Genomic DNA, 27,445 nt, shown 5'->3' on the forward strand with positions numbered 1-27,445 from the left:
TTTGTGAGCAGGGTGCAGGGCAAAAAAAGCTCAGCATTGAGGCTTTAACTCTACACATATGGGACCTGATTTCTTAGCGCGGTGTTGAACGATTCATGCCAATGGTAAGGCATTTCAGCTTGTCCAAAAAGTAACAAATTCAATCCAATGCTGGAAGTAAAAATAGTTTTCCACCCTTACAAAAAAAGGATTGCAAGTAGAAAACTCAAATTTATTCTTCTGCCATAAGCTCTAAGAAGAGACTCGTTTCTTGAGACCTATTGAGATACAACACAGTCCACCTTTATATTCAAGCACTGAGCATGCAAAAATTGTACAAACTAATGCTGAACTGTCTGTAATTTATTCCCAGAACGTTTACAAACATTTGACATTTTGGATGAAACTCTTTTGCCACGACCACTGGGAACTGGCCAGGCCAGGAACGATCCAGGAATGGCACCAGGGTCCAGATCTGCATCCCCAGTCTCATTGAGCAAAGCGGCTACTTGGGGGTCAGACACAAACAATATCTGTTTCCGCTGCCCGTTGCACTCCCCTTTCCCTCTGCTGCTGCTACGCTGGGGGGGGGGGGGGGGGGGGGGTTAGGGGCTGCGTGGGAGTCAGAAAACAAGGTCTAATGTAGGCACGATTTATGGTCGACTGCCTCTGGCCAAATCACTCAGAAAGCGCTCGATCTCATCAGATCGCTGGAGCTAAGCAGGGATTTTAAGCCTGGATAGTGGTTCTTGTAAAGAACATTAATCGCTGTCAATGGGCTAAAATTGGCCTTCATGTAAATAACGGGGTTTTGTTACGAACACAGATACACTTGGGCACCCCAACGCTGAATGAACCTGGTATTTCAAGGACACGGTATAATTGTACGTTAACATCAGAATTCTCTTTCTTACCTTTATGAAGTTCGCATTGATGTAATCAGAGTTTGCAGCAGGGAGTTGGATGGCTAATTTAACTCGACTGTGTTCAACTGCACGCACACAGCCATGATCGGGAAACAGACGCGTAACCGTTAAAACACACACCCGTAATGCAAGCAGCATTCAATAGATTCCACTGGCTCTTGAGACTCGTGCAAACATTTTTATATGATTATAGACCGACGCTCTTTCTTTAACATTCAACATCAGTAAAATAAATCTTATTCTAATGAAGTCACTTATAACGAAATTCATGCACTACACCACACCCCATGTTTCATTTACTCAACTCCCACGGATGCAATGGGGAATCGTTTGCACAGAGCTAGAAGCTCGCTCTGCCTTCAATATTCCTATAATTAAGTTCTTATGGATATTTAAATAATGTGGCTGGGAAAGGATTTAGAAATCTGGCAGCGGTTAAAGAGGGGGCGCCCTTCCAGTTCAAGTTCTGCACGTGTGGAGGGCAGCAGTGCTCTGGCAGAACAACTGACGGCTTTTTTTTTGGAACGTGCAAAAACTTACGCAACATGAAAGCAAATCAAACCTTGCTCCATCAAAGGACGTCTTAAATTATGACACGAACGAAACCAACTACGTCAGGCTGCGCTTGGCCTCGGCTCAACAAGGGGTTTATTTTCGGTGGTAGGGACATTTCCACGATGCTGGGCGGATGTTCATAGAGCACGCGTGTGGGCGTATGGCGCACTATGGATCCAGAGGCTCGGCAAATGCGTCCCTGGGGGTTGTCCTAGGACTGGCGTTACGATAAAACTCCGCACGCAGAAGGTACCGTGTACATTTGAAAAGCACGTGCGGAATGGCATTTTGCACCATGGCGTTCTAACGAGACAACAAGAGCCACGTTCCGTAAACACCACCACGGTGCCAGCCTTACGTAATCGGTGCGAGAAATTATTTCGTATGTGGCGAGTAAACGTTGCCAAGAATATTTTTGGAACGCTGTTATTTGTCGTTTGTCTGGCAGATTGTCCACGGTAGCGTTTGCGAAATTACGTTCATTTTGTCGCTTTCAGAATGCTCCATTTAAAATTTAGGCGTGAACTGCTGCGTTAAAATCCAGAGGAAGAATTGGCAGGAAGAACTGTACTGGTGAAAATTAGTCCAATATGCGTTGTAAAACACCTATGAGCGTAGGAAACTAACTTCAAGCTGCCCGCTATGTTGTGAACACCTGGTGTAGAAGCTGTTAATTTGTTAACAGTAGCCAAAGTCCCCAATTTTAACACTATGACCGTAATGATTGCTTTGCAATGTTAGGTGAATGCCAACCGATTGTGCGTGAATACGGTAGCATATTGTACACGCAATGTTAACCAGCTTTGAGACCGCAAAACCATTTACTCGCACACCCAACGAGCTCCACATCACATCTGCCCTACACCCACTTTGGTGACACTAGCCAACAGACATAATTGCTGTAGTGGCGCCAAGCCATCACTAAAACAACTTGTATTTCATTGACTTAAACGGTGGAGTCCAACAGGACGAGGTCAGGTATGTGTTTAGGGTCCCGCTCAGAGTACACGGTGTCTGAGGCTATTTAAATGCAGATATACAGTATTGCCAAGAGCCTTTAAATGTAGTCCCTTTAACAGAGGCTGAGGACTGCCCCCAAAGGCTTACCACACACTTATATTTAAGCGTATGTATATGTAAGGAACCGATAATGAAATCGCCCAGGAACCTCTTAATTTCCTGCAGGTTATGGAGTTGTCTGACCATATTTGTGCAGGTTTTTGAAGGCAGAGAGTCTAGATGCGGGAGCACGTAAGTACTGTACACACATTTGATTTTGTTGCACTGTCCTCTCCTGCCCACCACGTAGCCCCACAGCATCCTATAACAACCTGCATATGCACAATGGTCCCTATTGCAATCACTTCGCAGGCTGAAATCCCCGCTTCGAGATCTGACGAGATCGGGAGCACTCGGGGTGATTCGTTCATGGGAGCATTTAGCGACGGCAAGGCATTAAGCGGAGGGGAGCCCGCTCGGGTCATCCGAGGCCGAGAATTCGGATGTCGGCGGAGAGTGAAAGACGTGAGATGTCGCGTGTGACAGGGGGAGGGGGTGGGGCGCTAACAGCTTGCCGCAAACGCACATGGCAGGATGTCCTTGTAGCGGTTCTTGCGCATGTTGTCCTCGTTCTCCCCGGAGGTAGTCGGGTAGGTTCGGTCACTGCGGTAGCGCATCGACTGGCGGCGTAGCCTCTGCAGGAACACAAGGACGGTGTGTGGGTGGAGGGGTGGACAGGGAAGGGGAGGGGGATGGCAAAGCCACGATCCGGGGGATCAGGAAGGAGCATGGCGACCCGACAAGACTGAGCATCGCAAGGTCCACGCAAATCAAAGTCACCCATATGCCGGAAGCTTTTTAGCACAAGACAACATTGAAAACAAACCCACGGGAAAAGCGAGAAAACGATTCTGTTAAGCATTTATTAAAACCAATAAGTTTAGCATTAAAACTCAGACCTAATCTCTCCCAAATCTACCACAATGTCAGGGATTTTGAAATATGAATTTACGACATAAAGGGCAGTGGCCGAAGGGGGATATGTATCTTCTCAGTGGTGGAATGGCAACAATTTTCATTTGCACGTTTCTACACGTGCGCACGCAAACCGCAAATACACATACACGCGCACGGCGTTTACCACAGGATGTAAACGGCAATGCAGGAAAGAACGTGAACCCTCCACTGTGACCACTCGGTCCGAGGTTCTTAAAAGTGGATACATCAGACACAGCAGTCTACGAAGTAGCTTTTACCAATTCTAGATTTGAAGCTTTCGTGACTGCAAGAAATCATACTCTTTATGTTTTTTTTTGTTTTTTCGGTAAAGTCACGTAGGTAAAATAATAATAAATGAAAATAACTCAATTAAATCACGACGTTTTGGAGGCAACACAAGTCTCCGTCTTCAGGTGGGATCGTCACTTGATACAATAATTTTAGCTGTGACGGTCCCACCTGAAGACGGAGACTTGTGTTGCCTCCAAAACGTCGTGATTTAATTTAGTTATTTTCATTTATTATTATTTTCTTTGAGTATTATTATTTTTTACCTACGTAGCTTTTACCAACTCAGGTTACTCTTGCAAACGTGAATATCCTTGTCTCTTGAGTTCTCACCTGGTTATTTTTTTCTAAATATTATGCTATTTACCCAGGAAAGTCCCACCGAGCCTCAGGATGCTCCTGCCAAGTCTTTGCAGGAAGGAGGAAATTTTCTACGTGTAATCCCAATTCAGTCATTTTGAGGTAATATTTCAGTATTGGTATATTTGTGGCCAATACTGCTTACACTGTTTTGTTTTGAAACAAAGTCTACTTTAACTTATCATAACTGTACATCGGATGTGGCGGCCTATGACCGAATCGGTTTGGAATGCGCCCGATGCTGTCCGATCACTATCACCAAATAATTAATCAGATCTTGGAAGCCAAGCAGGGTTTGAACATGGATAGGTCGTAGATGGGTACCGCCATACATTAAAGAGGTATTTTAGGTTGTGGGAGTACGTGGTGGGCAGCAGAAAGCACTGCAGCAACATCAATTACACACATGTATTTTGCTAAAATAGATTTTGCAGTATATTTACATGTGCATCCCTTTTTATATTTTTATTTTACAAGGAAAGGCCCACTGAGCTATGCAGCTCTTTTTCAGAAGCGACCTGGCCACAAATGATAGCTCAACGAAGTGGCTTATTGTAAGCCTCCGTGTTAAACTGGCTTATCGTGTGAAAACGTATAGAGCAGCCAAATACTCTTAAACGCGTGATGTTCATTCTAAATGTGGAGGGAAAAACTGGAGGACCCGAAAAAAAATCCACACGACCACAGGGAGAACATGCAAATTCCAAATATACAGGCGTCAGGGTCGGGATCGAACCCACGTCCTCCTGTATACGAGGCGAGGTAGTTAAGATCTCGCCACCGAGGAACTTTTAAATCGACTGTGTGTGAGGGTTTCCACGTGCCGTGCTGGTCATGTTACAAGTTTCAAGTTTCATGTATTAGGTGTAGCCCTGTGAGCCATGCGGCTCTTGAGTCGGGCGCAACCGCAACAAACAAAATATGAACAGAAACATCCTGGATAAACCAGCAAATCTTCCAGAAAAAAACACCGTATTACAACGCTGTGTGCAAAAATCCCAGTGTGATGCAAGTCAAACAATAACATCCATAGGATAATTTAGATTAAAGTTATCAGGCCAACTCCGCACTTCCGCAAGAAACATGGCTTAACCATGTTTTCGAAATCACCAAAATAAAGATACAAAAACAATGTAACAACAGTAATCATAGGAACTGTGATTCTAATTTAACAATAAACGATATACATAACATGTACGTAACGGTGAACCTATTGAATTGAGTCACTTGGCCAAGCAGGGAGAAAGAGAACGGAGAAAAGTACAGATAATAGGGTTTTCCCCTTTTTCTGCCAACAAAACAGGCGTTAAGATGTTATAACACCAAAATGAAACCTTTTACAAGGAATCATGTCTGCATTAACCACGATACTTGTGGTCAGAATGCAAAAAAAACACTCTGATAATATATGCATTGTCCTTGAAACTGATTGGTCCACACCAGAAACAGCTTTCTTTTGAGCCTCGTCTTAAACGGTGTTAGACCAGAGGACGCCAAAAGGCGTACACAGCACTAAGAGTAATGAGAGCTCGGGGTGAGCATTTACCAAAATATGATCAAAGGTTTTACCCTTTTTTCTTCCCAGGGGAAAACCCTATTATCATATTTTGGTACTGGCAAAGGAGGTCCCATGACGAAAGAGAAAAGTACAGTTCAACATATTATTTTGCTGCGCTGCCCTCTGCTGCTCTAACAGTAGCCCCGCAGCAGCCTATACCCCTGTATATCCAACTTATGATGCACCGCACGAAGGCAGCCCTGCTAATCAACCGTGCTAAACCAACCATGCCAAGCAACATATAGGATTCTAAAAAAATAAAAATCTTCCATACGTGATTTGCTGTATTAATTACGAGCCTAATACTCTACATGAATCGCTGACACCCCATTGCATCATTACACCTCTACTGTATAAACTAAAAGAATGACACACTTCCGCTCTTAAAATCTGCACTACTCTGAGAAACAGCACGAGCGGGGAGGAAAGTAAATACGTCTATAAACAACCATTAACCCAGCCAAGCCGGTTGGGGATGGAGATGGGGGTAGTTGCAACAGTTTATTGTAACGGAAGTGCCAGAATTATTAATCACGGTCGTACGCTGCATTCATCGCCAAAGCATCGTCTGTGTCTGCGGAGAGGCAGGCATCAGAATGAGTTGTCATACAACCACCATCGCCATGAGCGTCACACCGTCACACAGAGATTCGTCCGCGCCCTCCTGACCGCTATCCGGCCTGCGTGCCCCACTGAGTCACGGCTGACAACGCGAAGCGGGGGCTTGGCTGGCTTCGAGCAGGCAAAAAAACCCTCTCTCTCACTTGGTCGCCACTTCGCATAGACACTGACCCACCGTGACCCGAGTTCACTGCCGGGGATGGAGCTGGAAATTAAATGAACCCGTTGAAAAATTGAAATGTCGTAATGCGGATATATGGAAATGAAACGGAAAGGCTGTGGCCGTTAGAAGGAACTCACGACACTTTGACATTTACAGTGCCCGATTGTAGTCACTGCTCAATATTTAACCCTTGTGGTGGCGATACTTTTTTTTTGGCGAGGGCAAGGCTGTCTGCGGAGTGAGTCACGTTTGAGAGTAATCCGAATGACACACTTGGAAGACTTCTCACCGAACCGCTCACCACGCTAATCTCACCACGACATTCCACGTCGTTGATTTTTTTTCGTCGAGGTACAGAAAACTGAAGAGCGGACCCGGCCCCGAAGCCTTTTTGCAAATACTATTGAAACGCACGCGATTATTACATGGCGTTTTTAAGATCGCATTCCCCAATCGCAAAGTTCATCTCGCGACATCGAAGTACTCTTTACGTGAAAACACCGAAGAGGAAACCGCACGTCGTCTAATCTACTCGAGCGCGGGGAGGGGTGGGGAGGAAAAAATAGAGAAACAAGGCAAGCTTAAAAAAATACACGCAATATATTTACAAAATCCCTCATGTAAAGTTACGGAACAGGAGGACGTAATTTATAATTGAAGCAGTCGACAAGTATAATTACTCAACTTTGATGCTCAATTTTAACATTTTCACTAATTAGTCCCGTCAAAAATAGCCGACGGAAATGTTTCACGTTAAAAGCGCAACAGACTGTGCTTTTCAAAGTAAAACAAAGAAAAACGTTAGAATTATTTTCACAGCGGAGAGATAAATAGCGGAGCCCTAAACTATAAAACAAATTCTCATTACAAGTCGGTCAGCTTGCTTTTAAAAATAAATACCTTCAAAGAAACATTACGAAAACGTTAAGACGTATTCAACAGCGTTTATAATAATGTTATAGTGGGTACATCAAAGAACGAATGTTTGTTTGATTTTTTTTTCATTCACAGTACAGTGAAACTCATATTAACCATGATGATGTATTGGACGATATTAGCGGATCCTGTTATGCGCATTTACCGAGGGGAAATTCCACAGTTATTATCCGTGCGGCTGGCTAATTGCGAACATTGCGGGGAATCGGCAATCGCTGTCCGGTTGACTCCTCTATTCCACGGATTAGTGCAGAACTGCTTGTTGTTGCGTTACGTTTCTTGTCCATCCCGCACCTGCCCCGTACCTGCGATGAGCACGATTGGCTACATACGGTGCGAAATAAGTTCTAAATATTCGGCACTTCCAAAGACCACTTTTTCTCTGGGCATGTCTTATGCTCAGATAAAATGTGGATATAATTCAACGGTGGAAATTTCCCTCAATTATAATGGGTGACTTACAGCCCCCCCTGTCAATAATCCACTGCTGGATTAAGACTTCCCCCCACAACCACGTCAGTGATGGTGTTAGCCGTGATAGCTAATCTAATTTGAGTCGCCGGGTTCAAACCGCCCGTGCGCTGCACAAATGTGCCACTGACCGCCCTCCTCCTCCTTCTCCCCGCCCGTACCCCAAAGGTGCATTGACCTGGCCATCAAATTATAAGTTCCATCTGTGCGCACATAGCAAACGGTGGTTCTGCGAGCCGGTGTGCCTCTCTCGGTCTCTGGGCGCGTGTGCCATCTGCACACCGGAGCGAGTGATCGCTGCGTTGAGCCTGGAGAGGAGAGTCCCGTGACCTGTGCCTCTCTCGGTCTCTGGACGCGTGTGCCGGACGCACATTGGAGCGAGACATCGCTGCTTTGAGCCTGGAGAGGAGAGTTCCGTGACCCGTAGCAGCACTGTACATTTCCTCCGCAGAGACCGGCAAACTCCCGCCCGCCCGCCAGCACGCACCAGCTGTGCTGGAAGTTTTAAAGGCCAAGGGAGGAAGCCATTGCGAGTCGAACAGAGAGAGAGAGAAAATAAATCCCCCGCTAAAATAATTCCCCGGCTTGTAACGTTTTACCAAGACACGAACAATTTACTGTACGACCAGCGAACCTCCCAAAATCCGCTCGTCAGCGAGTCGACCGCTACATTTCTTTGGCCCAGTGAGAAAAAAAATGGGAACATCTGGCCTGGCTCAGATGACGCATATGAATGGTCATATTATTTAAAGCAGCGAACATTTTCCATCCTAGAATGTTGGTAAGAGCTAAATGTTTTGAATGCTTCGCTTTCGAAGTGGCAGCTGCCTCGGGGAAAGAAAAAAAATAGGTAAACTCCCAAAGATTTTACAGCAATGTTAACACTGTCACTGGAAATGACGGGGAATTCTTTCGCCGCGTGCGAGTATCAATCACTAAGTCACCAACGTGACTCAATGTGAACGTCAATTGACCATTTGCGTGTCCTGTCTATGTTCGTATGATCGCCATGAGCAGCATCTTGAGAGGCACTCGTATTTAGGCGCTTTGAACATTTCGTGACGACATTCATGTGAGCAAATCTACGATCAAATCCCAGAGAGCACCCGATATAACTTGGATTGGCAACGACCCTTGAAACACATTCCTGCGGAGGGAGCTGGTAGGAACGTTGGGTTGCTCGGTCAATGGCCAGGGTCAACGGCGGCGTGGTGTATTCCGCAAATATGCCCGACTGTGAGGGCGGGCACAAGCCGGCGTGAGTAGGTTAAACGTTAAGGGCACCACAGGGTGACCAGCCCCTCCCCACCCAGCCCCACCCCTCCCACCCCCCACCCAGCCCCTCCCCACCCTCACCACCCAGCCCCTCCTCACCCTCCCATCCCCACCTCACCCTCCCATCCCCACCTCACCCTCCCATCCCCACCTCACCCTCCCATCCCCACCTCACCCTCCCATCCCCACCCAGCCCCACCCCTCCCATTGCACGACGGACGGACACAATAATCCCCTGTGGGCTGGTGGAACCAGGTGGTTCCTACCAGTATAATGCAGGTGAAAATAGGCTGCTGTTGGGTTAGTTGGCGGGCAGCGCAGGGGCAAGTGCAGCAAAATCCATCTGGTGCACCGTGCGCTCCCACCCATCTCTGCTCCTTGCCTTCACCAACCCGAACTGAGCAGCGTGGTGAAGTATAGCAACAATAACCCCCCACAACAAGCAAGGCGTGGGAAGGCCCTCATCCAGCGGTGGATTGGCAACAGGAAGTACACGGAAATAAATTCAAGTTATTATGATAATATTTCCATCATCAACAAAGTGACAATGGAGACCTGGATTGACCTTCGAAACACACCGGCGGCTGAGCGAGCGTAGTGTTTGTCTAAATAACGGATTTATTTGTGGGTTTCTGTCCTCCGTCCACAGCTATTCCTTTTGCTAGAATAAACTGTCACCAGCTCCTGGGAGTTAAACACCGAAGCGATGAGAAACCTCGCCATCTGTTCCAAAGACACCAACACAGACTCTATGGCTACAGAACTCCCCTGGTAATATCCATTTCTGCACACACTTTTTATTTTCTTCATTTCGGCTCTGATAAAAAAAAAGAATGCACACCCAACCTCGTCCACAATCAAAATGGTCCTCAAAATGAAAAGTTTGGGCAAGACCAATTTGATTTTATGCTTTTTTAGCTTTGGGACAAATGCAGAGAACCCAGATGAACATACGAACCTCAACACAGAAAGGTGCCCAAGGTCGTTCCTGCTCAGAGGGATAGTGCTACCACTGCACGACGCTTACGTGACGTGCAGATGCTGCCAAGTATTAGACGCCATATGGCCTCCGCCATTCCTCGCTTATATAGATTAAGAATAGCCCTGAAAAGCCTCTGAACATAATAAGGGCATTTAGGGCCATTGCACCGACTGTCAATCCACGTTCTAAGATCCGTTCAGAGCCACCACCCCAGCTAGTTTCTGGGCTACGCATGAAACGAACCCCGACATATGTTTCCCTACGAGCTCTGTGTCTTGTGATGATGACCGTTGCACTTAAGGAATGCATACCCTTATCCCGCGTGTTTTGTGCGTCAATGGAAATGTGTGTGTGTGTGAGCGGTGGTGTTGAAGTTACAGCACTGCGTTCTGAACCCGGTGACCCGAGTTCGATTCCCCACCAGGATTAACTTTGGCAAGTGATACCGGAATCGGACTCGTGACTCCCAGGGGATGAGGACAAGGAATTGCATTTATACGATGCTTAAATGGCTCAGCAACTCAAAAAGGCTTTTGTCACATCTCATCCCTAGGCCGACCCAGCCCTTAATTGTGTACCTGGCAGGGTGTGTAAACATCATCACTGAGTATTACAAATGCTGAACGCACCTCCTCCCTGTGCACCGTGGTAGCCATAATAAATACTTACGAATAGCACTTGCCACAACCGTCTTTGCGTTTGTGTGCATGGGTTTGGATTTGCGTTTCTTTTGGGCGAATCTTCACAGTGGCGGTCCATGCACACTCCCACATTGCACATTTCTAAGGTCCAGCGTTCGGAAAAGACGAGTGGAATAGCCGTGAGACAATTAAACATCCGTGAAACAAGCAAGGATAATTCCCCCAAAGTGCACTGGGAGTCGGCCCTTTACCTTAGAGCACACAGCCATCTGGCCTCTACTGTGCATTCAATGGCCGCCTTCCTTTTTTTGTCATTTGTGTGTTGCGAGTGGGGGACCACAGGATAAGCTGGCCGCTTCCCCGGTACACTTTCAGCGAGGCTTTCACGGCAGCCTTTGATTTCATCAAAGGCTGCTCTGAACCCGCGCCGATCGGCCCCCTTTCTAAAAGCGGTTAATTCAGCGAAGCCCTACCGCAGAAATAACAGCGCGGCCCGCTCTCAGCGATTTCATAATGAAAACTCAGATGAATGCAACGCAGTGTTTCGTTTACAAGGGCGTGGGTTTCTGCATTTATATCAACGTAGGTGGCCTCGTTTACCGACTCGCGATGCATATATAATTTTAATTGGGTAAAAAGGTTATTGGTGCTAACCAATTTAGGGGATGTGTAATTTTTCGTAGAAATGGCATTCTCCCACCAATCCCTCGCTTGCAATCGCTCTTGATGCTGGGAATGAGCAGAAAGTAAATGCACAGCAGCGGAACATCGAGAGTAGGAATGACATCAAAATCTCCTCGGAACGAGCAGAGGGCGGCGAGGGTGACGATAATATGGAATGCCATCTTTCGTCTTGCACAAGTGAAAAACTATAATGGGAACCCTTTGTGAGACCCATCGCACTGCTCTATTTCACTCGATAACCAGTTTGGCATGTAAACACTTCCTGGTATCTCGGTTTGAAAAACCAACTAACTTTATTGACAAGGTATAAAGATTCACACCCACCTCCCCAAAGACGATTCGACGACTTGTTACAATGTTTCAATTTTATTTCACATTCGCTTCATTACTAATGTAGTTACTTCCTCATAGGTGTGGATGTTCTCTGGTTTCCTCCCACAAGGAAATATAGTGGGCTCTGTGGCTGGAGGGGTCACGTGAACTCATATAACATAATTTTCCTTTCCATGCAATTAGATGCATGTATAGGGAGTAAAAAATGTACATTAGTTGTTCAATCGATGCATTGTTGGTCTGTGACATGGCCCTATGGTAGCGTATTCACCGCTTGCTGCAGAGGTTCGCTGTTTGAATCCAGTGGCCACCTTGGTTAATGCTGCCGGTGTAACACTTCCCACAGTGTGCTTGACAGCGCGCATTGAAGATCCCCTGACATTCCCAAGAGTAGGCCACATTTGAAAATTACCAGCACATTACTCTATTGGAACTAGACATAGCAGACTCATGCCCCAGATCACTCATTCAAAAGGGATATGCTTGGTCTCTTAATTCTTCCCCTGGTTAAACAAAATTAACTTGAAATTTGAACACAGTCGAGAAGCCTTACACACACTCCCACCATCTGCTGATGAAACTCAAAACATTGAAACTAGTCACAGGATTTGCCTGCTTAATACAAATTCTCCTGGAAAACAATTCGTCCAGAATGCCCTTTGGGGTACATGAACGTAAACGCTATTTCTTGCTATTTCTTGCAAACGAAACGCAGTTTGGAAATTTATTTAAACATTTAATTATCAGGTGATCGGCAGATGGCAGTGTAAAAATGTAATCTTGAAATTCATCTGTAGAAAGCTTTGAGTTACTTTCTCATATGTGTGGGTTTTCCCTGGGTACTCCAGTTTCTTTCTGCATCCAAACACGCATGATCAGAAATGGACAAACATCCCAATGTAGCAAGACCCTCCTGAAAAAAAAGATCTGCAGACGAGATAATGCTTCCCTGGATTAAATAGTGGTCATTATTATTACTACTAGGACATATTGTTTGAAAATAACATCTGAGCTGTTAAATGTGACTCGGTGAGGTATTCCTGGGTAAAACATTTCAATGCAAGAATCTCCTAAAAAAAAGAGTCTTGAGAGAGAGTAAGTGAGGGCTTTCATTGATAGACACTATTATTAGGAGGTCTCAATGCTTGGGAGGAGATGTTCCACTTAGCCATGATTCTCGCAGAAAATAGCTTTTCCGATGGGATCTGTTCCTCTAAGTTTGGGTAATCGGACGGATGCTATTGATCCAACTAATGTAAGCTGATTGATATATCCATGCGTTTTCCTGTTTACCCTCTGCCTAAATCGCGCGTGACATCAATACTCGTTAAGACAATCAAGTTCTGATGGCGAGACCACCCCCTCTGTAAATAATTCAGGCCACTGCGTTTCTTTTTAAGGGCTGGTTAACTGTCACGTCTACATTTCAATGGCACCGCTAACGTGGACGCACTGTTGGGCCCAATTTTTTTTTTGCGCAAGAAAATCTCTTCATGTTTATAATGATGCCAATTATTTCTCAGGAAACCGGAGTAACCAGAGACGATGCACTGTGTGCATGAACGAGGGGGTGACATTTGACACGACCATCTCCTGGCCACTTCACAGCCCCCATGCCTATAGCACCTGGCAAGACCCGGTGGTCACTCATCCAATTATTAGCCAGGCTCAACCCAGCTTGCGTTTCCAAAATCCGATGAGATCAGGCGCATTGAGGGCAATTTGCTCATAGGTTACCCTAAACGCAGTGCAATTGACCTACTGATAGACAATAAATGGAATCGCTGCAAATTTGTACATGCTCAACAATTGCCAACTAAATGTACATGCCCTGTATTCCCTACTTGTTCTATACAACATTGTCCTGTACTTGCAAAAGTGGCATTAGTAGGAGAAAACCACCGACATCAATATAAAGCATTCCTAAGTCTGTGTGAATGACATTCAATGAAAACAAAGACAGCGATCGATCTGCTGCCAGCACAAAATGACAAAACACCTTCACAATCAGATCAGTTAATAGTCAAAACAGAACGAACACACAAGCGGCGAGTGTATTGCAGGACCCCCCCCCCCCCACCCGAGCCTGCTCGTAGGCATTTATAAAGTGCCAACCCACCTACTCCGATTCCTCTTCACATTTCACATCTTAATGTCGCAGCCACAACCACGCCTTGCACCGTACTCCCCCACGATGACACGTGCTCAAGTAAACAAACGCATTAACCCCATGCACAGTTTACACGTGGGCACGCACATACACGTTAACGTGAGGAGTAAAAACAATAAACACACAAACTAAGATATAGGTTTGCCCCCTGTGAAACTGCTGATGCAGCGACAACAGCGAGAACTGTACACCGCTTGGTATGGTCGGATAGCAACAGCAGTTGAACACCGCGACTAATGCCAGTACAAGGAACAGATTACTATCTGTTCCCTAGCATTCTTGGCGAGATGGAGATCAAGATTCTTAGAGGCATGCCGGTTTAACGAAGCAGCATTAGAACCCAGGTGTGCAAAGTCAATTGGATAATATTATGCTGCTACCCGTGACAAAATTTTTATAAAGAGTGTGTGTACTATTCACAGCCTAATCGACCGGAATGTGTCCGATATTGTCAGATTCCAGAAGCCAAGCATGATTAAGCCAGGATAGAAGTTATATCGGCACTCACCATGCTTAACAGGTGTTTTAGACTGCAGGGCTACATTTTGGGCAGCGCAGAAAAAAAATCAGTGTTGTACTCTACTCCTATGCACCCGTGTAGAAGTGATAAAATCATCAATTCCCCACCCACGGAGGGCTGTGCTTTTAAAGTATTTATTCAAACGCTGTGCAAATCGTATATATACACGGATAAATTTTGTCCGATCATTGCAATGGATAATTGACAGACGAATCGACTATTTTGATAAGTCTGTAGCCGCAGCTCTTCATTCGAGGGTGGAACCTGACAATATGGCAGGGCAAGCAGTAACCAAATTTACCGCAAATGCAGCCACGACACAAAACAAGACCGGTGCGTGAGGCCATGTGCCACAGTGTTTATTGCCCGGCGTGAAAGAAAGTCTGCGCCGTGAATTTTTACCGACGAGTCAATAATAACATGTTTTCTAAAAGAAAGAAAGAGAAATGCGCCATGTCCATCAGGTTTCTTCAGCACCGGGCTGTTGAGGTTCGTACGCGGGGACTTGCTTCAGAGGATTGTGTTGTGTAGCCAACAAAGAGTAAACTGTGTGCAGGGTAAAAAGAAACTACAGTACTCACCCACCCCTCAGCTGCCGACACGATGAATAAACCACTGAAAATGACTAGGGCGGCCAAAAAAATAATTGCCGCTCGTATAATTTTTGCTGACTAAGGTTCTGTGTTGTAGGGAAAGTCAATATGGTGCCAACCGAAATGTGGATTTCGTTATACATTTCCATCAACGGTTGCGAAAACCTCTACAGAAAACACGAACCAAAGCTTCGCATACAACAGCAAAAATTGATAAAGTTACTGACTGGGCATAAGTTATTTGATTTGTGACAGATTCGTTTTTACAATGAAAAACAGAAGCCATTCAAATAAATAACTGTGCATGTCCACTCGGTTGAATGGGCATGGACTTATCAGCAAATAGTGCAAGAGGAAAATTAGTTTGAATATTTCCGTTTCTTATACGGTGTTCACGCAACGCTTGCGAAACATCAAAGTAGAAACATGTTTTTATTTTGTGAGTGCTGGGCTTCCCGTACTCGCTGCTGTCTCACAGTTGCACAGAAACATTTTATGAACATTATTCCCTTCTCAATAGCAGGTGGTGGTGGTGCTAATAATGATGAGTAAGACTCATCTTTGCTGGCGGTCTTCAGTAAAAATATAACCTCCACTCATCACAATTCAGGGTCATGATATGACAAAATAACATTTTCTTTGTTAAACACTTTAGTGAATGTAGCTGACACTAGTGGCTGGAGGAGTCAAGTGAAACCATTACATACAAAATATGTGCTCTGGTTTCCTCCCAAATGTAAACACTCAATAATTGGCCGACAACACCTTAATATGGGGAAGGGTTTGTGAAGTTTTGGTGACTGGTCTGAAACCAACTTGCTACACTTTCCAACGAAACAGCACAGCTCAACTGGGTGGTAATAATTTTACTGACCCTAAAAAGATGATGGGCCGAGTTGACCCAGGCGAGAATTTAAACTCGCCATGTCACAACTGAGAGCCCATTCTGCGTTCCTTTTGAGCTGGACACTGCAACTGCAACCACAAATGCCAAACAGGAAGCATGGGTGGTATGCAAGACGTAAAAAAAATTATAACGACTTTCTGAGTCTCCGCTGTTCCACACAGCATATCAACACCGCACGGAGCTCACAAAGCTGCACAGTACAAAACTACACACCACGAATGACCTCCTTCACAATCCACCGCTCAAAAATAGGAGAGGGCTCCCAAAGATCTACATTTCCAAGTTCATTTTACAAACGTGGCTTGGTGGCGTTTTATTAGCGAGTTCAAAGCGCTGCGTCAAACAAAGGCTGCATTTGCAGTTTCCCCCAACCCAGCAGGGCATGACGATGGTGTCTCGTCTGCGGTCTGCTGACCACCTATGGCTGGCGAGATGACTTCAGGTGGCGTCCACTGGCAACCAGCAGTGCCCACTGGCTGCTACTGTGAGCGAGCAATTTAAAAGGCTGCATTTATCTTCCATAAAATGGCAGCCTACGTGACCACATCATCCGGAATGCTTCCGAGATCCTGTCAGATCCTGTCGGATCTCGGAAGCTATATAGGAGTGAAGTTGGATGAAGTGCTCAAGACAGGTGCGCAGCAGAGGGCAGTACTGGAAAATCCTTTGCTGCACTGAACTTCTGTGCTCCAACGTCAAGTAGAATTCATTCCTCCACACCCCCCCCCCCCCCCCACACGGAGCAGTATCGAGAAATATTGCCAAATTACCACCATCACCCAACGTGACATGGGCAGGCCCTCATTCAGCAGTAGAATTACAAAAGAGGGATGTAAATGTACACATGCGGTCCATTTTCTTCGTGGCCATTAGGTTAATGTTTCCATGCAGGAGCAAAAGTAAGCTGTCAGTTGAATATGTATCATTGGGTGAGCAAAAACATCTCCAAACCAACCGTAAACAGGAAGGTTTTTTTAAAAGTTTAAATGTCAAACACATCTGACTCTAATGTAAATGTACCCTGTGTACTTCTCTATCATTGTATTCACTACACCAACAGGTCTTCACACGGGAGTTAAAAATGTAGAAAGTTTAATCCTACAAACATTGGATAATTTATGATCTTGCAGAAGAGGCTTGTGTGTCTGTAACTGTTTCATTCCAATCATAGTGAGAAATTCAAATTTTTGTAACATATAAAAACATCGTATTAAAATAGAAAAATATTGCAAGCAGATATTTTAACGTTATTTCACCAAGGTCATAATGATGTCCTTTAACCAGGAAAGCCTCACTTGGTATCAATACATTTTATCGGGAAGTTTGTGCAATTCTATTTATGAGAATCTGGAACAAAACAACACCATGCAGTAAGAGAGAACGATACTCAAAGCATCGAAAAGACAGACCCAATCCATAGATGTATCCAATCAACTAAAGCAATCGTGGACTAAGCCCATTGGTGTACTGTCATCTCCTGGCCAACTTCCAGCCCCACGTCTATATTACCTGGTATGCAAAGTTGGTCACTAATCCAAGCATTCACCAGCCACAGCCCTATTTAGATTCCGAGATCTGATAAGATTGGGCATATTCAGGGCGATTTGGTCCGAGGTAAAGTTTCAAGACGTTCACTTTCATCAAGCAGGTTAGGTGAAGAACACCCTATTGACCCATTGCTCTATCAGTACAAACTTAAGAAATGTGGTAAAATACCAAAATGACCCATGCCTTTACAATATTGCAGGACTGCCCCGTCTTGATAAAAAAGAGGAAATATAGGCAAGTCCAGACAAGCGCGAATGAACCATGGTGACAGTGGACCATTAAAATGAATGTACACTGTGTATTTGCCCAAAGGGTTTTGTGCCCTTAAATTCTGAAAGGCCAAAGATAGAGTTTTTGCTGATGTTCAGTGTGGCCCAGGGCACGCTCAGCAAGTTTGGTCCCAATGCGAATGAAGATATCAGTCGGGATCCGAAATTTCAGAGACGTGGGCACTCAATTTCACAGATGTCTGGCTCTGCGTGCACCTTCTACACCAAGTGCAGCCTGCATAATGGAAATGTAAAAAAAAACCTCAGTGTTAAATTGGTTTTCAATAATGTGGATTTGTTTGATGCTTTCAAGCAAATGGGTTAAGAGGGCCTCTGGCACATGGCTTTTATTTCATTTAACGGCATTAGTCTTGAAGGCCGAAATTCAAGGGGACACTTAAACCACATTACAGCCTCTCCTTTTGAAGGCCTCACATCTATACGGAGCGTATGACGACGCGACTACAACGATAAATAAAGGAGTGAATGTGTAAGTACACTGATTAGTTCAAGATAAGTCGTTTTGTCATGCAGGCCGACTTGTTTTTCGATCCCGTGCTAAAGCAGAAAAACGGAGCACCATTGGAGAAAAATAAATACACTGTGGATGTTATTGCCAGGACAGTGTACGTATCTTGTTGCGCCGATTACAATTGCGTGTAATCCCGTGCTTCTGTGCACAATCACTGTTGAAAAACTTGTGACCAAAAAAAACACAATTTCACAAAAATGAACACAACCATCCGTTATAAATTTCCAGAAAAAAATAAGCATTTTAGCGGCTGCTCGTTAAAAGACACGGCTCTTACAGCAAAGGCTGTGCTTTTTTTTAGAGCATATCCATATTTTACATCTGAAACCTCTCCACTTTAGCAAAATTAAGCCGAGGGAAAAGGATGGTAGGGAGCAGGTTTGATTCCCCCGCCCCAGAAACTCAATGCCATTATCAGGATTATGGGTCATGATTTGCTTCAAGAATTGATCATCTTTCGATTTAAAGCTTTCGTGACTGCAGGGATTCATTGTTTTATTATGTTTTATTTTTATTATTTTATTACTTCCCTTCTACGTGACTTTACCGAAAGAACCAAGAAAATTGATCATCTTGTCAAATTCTAATCATCTCGTATGTATTGTACAGATTTTTTCTGCTTTGTTTATACAATTTGTTCAATTCTTAAGGCAACATATAACATTAGCAAAATGTTTCCATAGGACTTGAATACAGTACATCATTCCTGATTCCCACATGCATGATTGAATCCACGTATAGTGAGTGTAATAACTGTTATTGTTTGGTGAATCAACATATCTTCAGATTATTTATGTAAGCGATCAGATGGGAACCCATTGAGTCTAAACGTCTCTATTTCAAGGGAGACCTGGTTCCCAAAACCATACCTTGTTATAACACTTAATATCCGTTTCATAATACCTAGTTAATGGCTTGACCGAAAGACCCAAATAATATGAATTCCTGCAGTCACGAAAGCTTTAATTCAATAATAAGTTAGTATAAAAATCTGCAGTTAGAAATATCTAGTTAGTTAATAGATGTCTGCAAATTTTAGTAAAACATTTTTTTAAATGAACTGATGCTGATCTCATTGTATACAGTATACATTTGTGGAAGTTAGCTTGAATTACCGTGAGGACACTTTCACATGTGCTTTAAACACACAAGAAAGAACGTATGTACGTACGTATGCTTCGCTGTGCTTATGTGACCTCATAAACAAGATTTTTTTTGTTTACAACGAAGCGCTGAAAATGGATCAGCAGTCATATGCCTGGCGCTAAACAGTGCCGCGCTGTTTGTCGTTAAATAATACAATATGTCTGGCAGTGTGGCAGGGCCACGCCACTAATTTCAGCACCGCCCCGACGAAAGTGCATCCTTAGCGAACCGCTGGAGAAAATGTCCTGTTATTTATTTTAGCTACTACAACCCCAGATTAATTCCACGATGCTGCAGATGCAATTTTAATACAGAAGTACTGCTTTGTTCCAGTAAATTATTCATTGCCATCTTTTAATTGGCCGTGACTCCAGAACACAATGGTCTACTTTTGACGAAGATCCCGTGGCATATAATAAACGTCGGGGACCAGCAAGCTGCTGCAATGGACATCTTAACGTCTCTGCGAAGGACAGCACATCCTTTGATACCGCCGCCTGCCAACAAATTACCGGGCAAAGCCGCATTTGAGACAGATTCGGTCTAATTTAGCAGCGAATACAGAGACCTTTCTAAATGACATACGAATTAGCAAAATTAAGCATCGATATGAAATACAAAAAAGAAACATGTTAATTGAGGTTTTGCAAAAAATTCAAATATTTTAATGGGTAAATATTATGGAAAATTGCATTCTCCAAGTCCTAAAAGGTCCTGAAGCAGGTCAGGCAATTATACAAGGTCATCCTAACATGCCTGTTCTTTTTACTATTTATGTTATGTAAAACAACTGGTGGTTAATTGTTGCAGCAATTAATTTTGCATTGTGCATTAACGCATGCAACAGAACTGGCTTGGCAAGCACAAAAAAATATTATTCAAGGAATGGATTTCATTCAGCATCATATTAAGAATAACCTATTAGAGCATAAACCTTGCAAACGCAAAGTGAATAAAAATAAATTCCACCCATGGGTTTTCAACTGGAGCAGTCTGTCGAAATTATTTTGTACTTGGAATGACAAAAAAATCGTTAAGATTTTCAAGGTATCAAGTTAAATTGTGAGGGTTGCCCGAAGATTAATGGATTAAAGATTAGGTGGATTGATAGAGACTCAAAGATGACGGGTCGCTTTTTTATCAAAAGCTGAGCAATTGTGATAGTTGTATAGTTGTAGGCACAAAAACCTGACGCAGAAAGGGAATTATATCACTGACAAGTTTCCACGATATTCTTAGTCCACGTGGAATAACACTGGCAATAACACACTGCAAAAAAAAATAACCCATAAATGCTGACCGGCAGAATATTGAGTGACATTATTCACTGAAATGCGCAATTCACTGTTGAAAAAAAACATTGGAAGCAGAGCAAGAAAGCTTGCAACAAACTATAGCGGTTGGAGGCGAAGCTTGGAATTTAACGGCAAAAGGCAGCAGCTACGGGCAGACGGTAACCGCTAAGTATGTGGGGCGTATTTAGCCTAAATATGTGCAAAATCCAGCAAGTACACATGCAGAGCCCGAGGCATCACTGGGCCCATCCCTCAGCGGTGACAGCAGCCCGTTTTCAGCCAAAACCGCACGCACACCACTGAAACAGCAGCCATCGTGCAACATGTAAACATCATTGCCCGTGCATTCTACACAGGCCATAAGAAATTTACTTTGGCCATATTTTTCATTTGGAATGTGCCCGATTTTGTCAGATCTCAGGAGTTAAGCACATCTGAGCCTGGATCTTTCTTGGATGAGAGACAAACCATGCACGACAGGTCTTATAGGCTATAAACTCTATGACTGCAGAGTGGACAGCTGAGAGCAGTGCAGCAAAATCCATTATTGTAATGTACTCCTATGCTGCCACGACATTCTCTATGACCCACATTACATGGGAAGGCCCTCATCCAGTAGTGGCCTAAACCACCTTTGACCGTAAATTATCCGATGCGTTTTCGAATTGTTACCACATGATGTCCCATGTTTTAATCCACGTGTTGAAAGATTCTTCCTGAAATGTATACAGCACAACTACCAAAACCTACACAGTAGCTTTAGCTTTGGCCCTACATTATTTATGAAATAGTTATTGAACTAACTTGTAATAATAATAAAGGTTACGTGTTCAGGGTACCGGTATTGTGTTTAAGAGTTACTGTTTACAGGTTATCAGTTTGTGGGTTTTATCACTGAATGTGATAGGCATTAACACTGCTTTGTACCTGTCATTAATTAAGGTGGGTTAGTAGTGGTCAGTGCTTTAGGTTTATGTTTGACATACAATGTTTGTGTGTCGCTTAGCAGTTCGTCACAAATATGGGATGACAGTTCAGTTGTTTTGGTCAAAAGTCCCATGATTTTTATTACAATTCTGAGAGCTGACAAGTTTGACAGCTGCTGATGTGCTGCTGATATGTTGCCAATATGTCTCTGTGCATCAATACTTACTTTAGAAGGTGGTTCAGCATTCTACTAAAAGGGGCAGGCTTAGACTGCGGGTACCACAAAGGTACACCGATAATTAATCACGGCCAATTAGACCATACATCTTGCAGTCTGATGGCAAATTAGCATCTCATTAATCTAACGAGGAAGCTGGCCAAACCAGCGGCTTAAATTATTACTGCTACCTACTCAAGAAGTTGCCCTGTGGCAGACAACTGATGTAAATTAAATCAACAAATAACGCTCAAGATGATTACATGTATAAAAATATTACATTATGATTGTCAGTTCTGCAATATAATCCCTCAACACAATCGTATTTATTTTCACGTGGACTTTGGGCAACGTTGTTGGTCTGTGCTGTATTTGTAGCTTGCAAATGTTGCATTTCTCCCTTGCTTAAGGAAATTGCAGACTCAGAGGGCATTCGTGTAGTTGTAAGGTATATAGAATGATCCATTATCTCATATTTTATTTACAACCATGTGAGAACCCCATTGAGAAACAGCCTTTTTTTTCAAGATAGGCCTGGCTTAAACAAGTATATATACATCAGCAGTAGCAGTCATAACCAATCCACTGCTTGATGAACAGCTCCCCCAAGCCGTTTCTATCTCACACCTCGCACCTACACACCAGCCGATTTCATCAAATCGGTGGACGTCCTCTTGTCTGTATTCCATTCCCTGGCTGCTACTCCGTCATTATTCTCGACTATTGGGCATCATTCTTTTTTAGAAACAAGTTCTGACCAAGCTCACTCTTGTAAGCAAGTTGATTTCTGCCATTAACCTGTTTCTCTGATACCACATGTCCCCTCTTTCTCTCTCTATTTTATTATTTCCCTTCTACGTGACTTTACCGAAAGAACCAAGATGAATCCCTGCAGTCACGAAAGCTTTCAATTGAAATTTAATTCCAAGCGTTATAAATCATCTCCTTGCTTGGAACGACAGCATTACAAGGTCGACATTCCGAAAATTGGCACGTTCTAAACTCTAGAGAGTGCGTTAAACTCTCGTTCATCTCGCCAAGTTGTCCTCTGGTAGGTTTAAAACAGATTATAATAAATTATGCCGTTAGTCGTGGTAAAACATGACATATATGATCGGTAATGCATTCACAATCGGATACAAATTGAACAAATTTACCCAAAACGAAAACCATACAAAGTTCAAAACAAAGCCAAAGAGAAGACACCATAGCTATGTTTCTCTACTCATACTCAACATTCGAAATGTATGACACATTATTGAAGATTTGTATAATGAAGGCTAAGACTAAATCAGGAATATTGTTCATGACAGAGGCACGTTGTTGGCTTGGCATCCCGCAGCGCAGCAACGCAAAGCACGGCGAGAAAAGACATCGCAATGTTGGCAAACACCGGCGACTTCAAGCGACAACAACTTAAGCTGCTGCTGCTACAATAAAAGGTGACGATACAGAAGAAGAAGATGAAGACGACAAGGAGCGGAGAGGGGGGGAGGGGGGGTAGTCACGATCTCCTCTCACCGCGAACTCCTCTGCAAAGCCGTCCTCCCCGTACGCGTCCACGTCTCGCAGTGAAGCCACTCGGGCCACCAACTTCCTCAGGATGTCCACAAGCTCCATGGCCACAAAGTGACCCTTTTGCTCCTCACGAACCCTTCGAAAGATCCACCACCACCACCACCACCAAGGCAACCACCGTTCACGATTCCGTCTCTGTTCACTCTTCCTATCGTCCTCTTCGTTCTTTCTTCTCACCTTTTGCTATAACCCACCACACACCCCCAATTGCTTTGGCTCGTCACACTAATTGCAGCACCTCCTGAAGACGACTTCCCCCGCTTCGTTCTCTTCTTCCTGCTCCACCACCGGCGTCTCCACCGGCTCGTCTCTTGAGCCCGACCCGGCCCGGCCGCCTACCCCGTCGCCGCCGGGCGAGGCGAACCTCCTTCGCGATTGTCCTGCCCGAAGCCCTCGGGTGCTGCTCAGCTGCTACGCATGGCTTGGTGGTGGTGTTGGTGTGGTGGTGTTGGTGGTGTTGGGTGTGGTGGTGTTGGTGTTTGTGTGGTGGTGGGGTGGTGTTGGTGGTGGTGTGGTGTTGGTGTTGGTAGTGTTGGTGGTGGTGGTATTGGTGGTGTTGGTGGTGGTGTTGGGTGTGGTGGTGGTGTTGGTGGTATTGGTAGTGTTGGTGGTGGAGGGTGGTGTTGGTGGTGGGGTTGGGTGTGGTGGTCGTGTTGGTGGTAGTGGTGGAGGGTAGTATTGGTGTTGGTGTTGGGTGTGGTGGTGGTATTGGTGGTAGTGGTGGTGGAGGGTGGTGTTGGTGGTGGAGGTTAGTTGTTGGTGTTGGTGGCTCCTCGCCGCCCTTCCCAGTCCCGGAGCGCCCGGACCCTGGGGCTTCTTCTAAGGGGAGCGGCCGGCCATGGGTGTCCGGGTGGTGGTGGTGACGACGAGGGGGGGGGGGCGACACGAAGCGAGAGGCGGCCGAGATTGAAGTGGGGGGGGGGCCGGGACACGCACGGGGCAGGTCCGAAGGGGGCGGGGCTAGAGCCCTCAGCGGGGGGGGGGTGAGGCTCCGCCCCCTCTTCCTCCTCCCCCGCCGCGACGCAACCCTATTGGTCATTGCAGCACCACGTGACCGCGTCTCTCCATCCGCATTGACGTGGGGGTGAGGGGCGGTGGTGGTGGGGGGGGGATTCCCCGCCATGTTGGGTAGGGAGACTGCGCGACGTTTGCCATTAAAACGGCCACAGGAGGGCGGTCGATAACATCACGTCAAGCGGGCCTCCCACTAACCCCCTACACTCCTCCCCGAAGCAACGACGACAATTTGACGCTTTGCAGGCGGTCAAGCCAAGACGCAAAACTGCGGCAGGGACCAGTAGCGGAGTGCGGCTTTCGCTTAAGCCCTTAGCAACATGGCGGCGCGACTTAGGACCGCTCTCATTGGCGGAGAGGCCAAGTCACGTGGTTTACCGGATGTGACGTGGCGCAAGAGGGGCGCAGTGACCGGAAGTCGCGTACACGCGCCGTCTTGTTCGGCCCGTCACCGCTACCGATGTCCTCTTACCAAACCAAACACACAAAACACAAAAGTGTTGTTTATTCAATTGGGTCGTCGTCGTAGAAATGTTTTGGGTTACTTCATGGGTGGAGGTCGAATGGTGTCGCTTATCGAGATATTGAAGGTTGTGGGGTGGGAGGGCCACGCCTTACACTGCGGCCATGTTGCCACGGGGTGGAGGCTTGGCTGGTGTGATGGGCCATGCAATAAACCAACAATGTGGGATCACCATTGGAACCTCATTTGCCAGTAAAAAAATATGATTATTGTTTTTTTACCCTTCCATCTCGCAACAAAACTGACACCTTTACAAGGAGTCATGTTTGCATAGACCACAATATCTGCAGCCATAATGCAAACAAAAAACAACTCTGATAATATATGCACTGTCCTTGAAGTTGATTGGTCCACACCCGAGACAGCTTTCCTTAGAGCCTAGTCTCACATGGGTTGGACCAGATGACGCCTGCAGGTATTGTGGTCTATGCAAACATGACTCCTTGTAAAAAAGGTGTCACTTTTGTTGCCAGATGGAAGGGTAAACCAATTATCAATGTGGGACAATTTCAGAATCAAATTCTATCCTGGAGAAATCCCTGCCTGGCCATGGCCAGGGGTTGGCAACATGCAGCTGAGTCTATTTAAAGGACTGCCCATATTAAAATACCCATTGTCTTCGTTTTCACATTCATTGCGGCTCTTGAAATATTGAGTTGGGTTTTTTTTCTTGCGGAATTCAAACAACATGGATCTTGTTATTTAGGTTGCCGATCTCTGGGCCATACAACCCACAGAGTTGAGACCATTTCAGAATCAGAATCTTGTCTATTCTGGAGAAATCCGATGAGCTATGAACGCGATAATAACTACATAAATTAAAGGCGTGCAAACTATAGGAAAGGTAAGCAAGTTACTAAAATTAAATTAATAAGTTGGAATTACATGAGTACATTTTTCTGCACTAAATGCAAACTTGGGTAAGGCAGCAAAATAACTAAAAATCCCAAACCAAACCAGGACACCATAGTCCCTCAATACATTGAAAACGAATTTCTTTATAATTGCTGTTTGTGTTTAGTTTTCCATCCACCTCCGATTAGCACGGTTCGCTACGTACGCTGCGAAATAAGTTCAACGTACAGCACGAACTTAGTAAACTCAAAGACAGACATATACACAGATAAATGACATACATGACCGAAAAAAGGTCACGGTGCGATTTTGGCCATGCACCTCAAACTATGGAACCCGGATAATAGTGAACCACTAGTTTGCTCGCCTTCAACAGAGGAAGAGCAAAACTTCACGAACTCTTATGAAGCCCTCATTGTGGCTAGCAAACCAGGAATATAACTCAAACGTGTAAGGCAGCAGATCGGACCGCAAGATATAAACGAGATGAATAAACTAAGAAAGTTTATTCGCGTAGAGTAATTTTACTAATTTATATGGACAACAGTACACGTTCATGGAAGGACCATTCGATTAATGTCCTGTTGACTTCGCAGAGAATATTAATTCCTGCAGTCACGAAAGTTTTAAGTCAAAATTTAGAGTAATATCCATTATGGATTGCTTATCACATTGCAGATGTTTAATATAACGGAAATCGCGTGACCACTTCAGCCACTAGAGGGCGCTATATTGGCTACATACCCGTACAATTAAATTGAAAATGATGACATTCTGAATGTGTGCATCACAAACCAGTAGTGTATTACCATTACAGTATCACCTTCCACATCAAGGCTACATTTTCACCACTGTCATCCACGAAAGAGGCCATATGTATAAGAAAATAGGGCCTGAAAAAGCTCAAGTAACCTCGGAATCATAAGTAAATAGCAAATAGGTAAAAATGTAAATCCCAATAAACGTAAAAAGATAATGCACACGAAGAAAGTGAATTAATCTCATTCAGATCTTGTTTGTATCTCATTTAATCTAATCAATTTTTGTTTTATATCTACGTGACTTTACCGAAGGAATCAAAGAATATCTCACAAGGTGTTTATGAATTCGTACAGGGTATGGGCCCTCAAATTCATGTATGATTTGGGCCCCCAATGAGCCAGCAACCTATTGTGCTGTACTTCAGTTCTTCTATGCTCCCACCTTCACCAATCCACAGTGACTGCCTCGCTGAGTCTCAAGACTTTCTTTTCATGAGGGTTCTACACTGAGATGTTTGGCCAAATCCATTCACCAGTGTGTGACTTGAGGGAGGCATCTACAGTACGGGAAAAAAAGTGGGACGAGAGGACAACATCTTCTTGGTTCTTTCGGTAAAGTCACGTAGAAGGGAAATAATAAAATAATAAAAATAAAGCATTAAATTAAATTCTCACTGGGAATTTAATTTTAATTCTCACTGAGAATTTTATTTTCTCACTGAAAATTTTATTTTACTCTCTCACTGATAATTTTATTTTACTCACTGAGAATTTTATTTTAATATGTTTTATTTTTATTATTTTACTATTTCCCTTCCAC

General features: G+C 44.5%; 1 protein-coding gene across 2 annotated transcripts in view; it reads right to left on the bottom strand.

Moving 5' to 3' along the window:
* Positions 1-24,366, bottom strand: part of PTPN12 (protein tyrosine phosphatase non-receptor type 12) — a 68,881-nt gene extending 44,515 nt beyond the window's left edge. For both annotated transcript variants that reach the window (XM_061562898.1, XM_061562897.1), the window contains exons 1-3: positions 23,416-24,366; positions 3,046-3,154; positions 894-970 (exon numbers count right to left, since the gene is read on the bottom strand). In XM_061562898.1, the coding sequence (XP_061418882.1) occupies positions 894-970; positions 3,046-3,154; positions 23,416-23,514 (285 nt within the window). In that variant the 5' untranslated portion in view covers positions 23,515-24,366. The remainder of the gene's footprint in view (positions 1-893; positions 971-3,045; positions 3,155-23,415) is intronic.
* Positions 24,367-27,445: the final 3,079 nt, after the last annotated feature.

The sequence above is a fragment of the Lethenteron reissneri genome, chromosome 30, assembly GCF_015708825.2.
Source record: "Lethenteron reissneri isolate LAM-NWPU_2019-01 chromosome 30, ASM1570882v1, whole genome shotgun sequence".
Classification (NCBI taxonomy): domain Eukaryota; kingdom Metazoa; phylum Chordata; class Hyperoartia; order Petromyzontiformes; family Petromyzontidae; genus Lethenteron; species Lethenteron reissneri.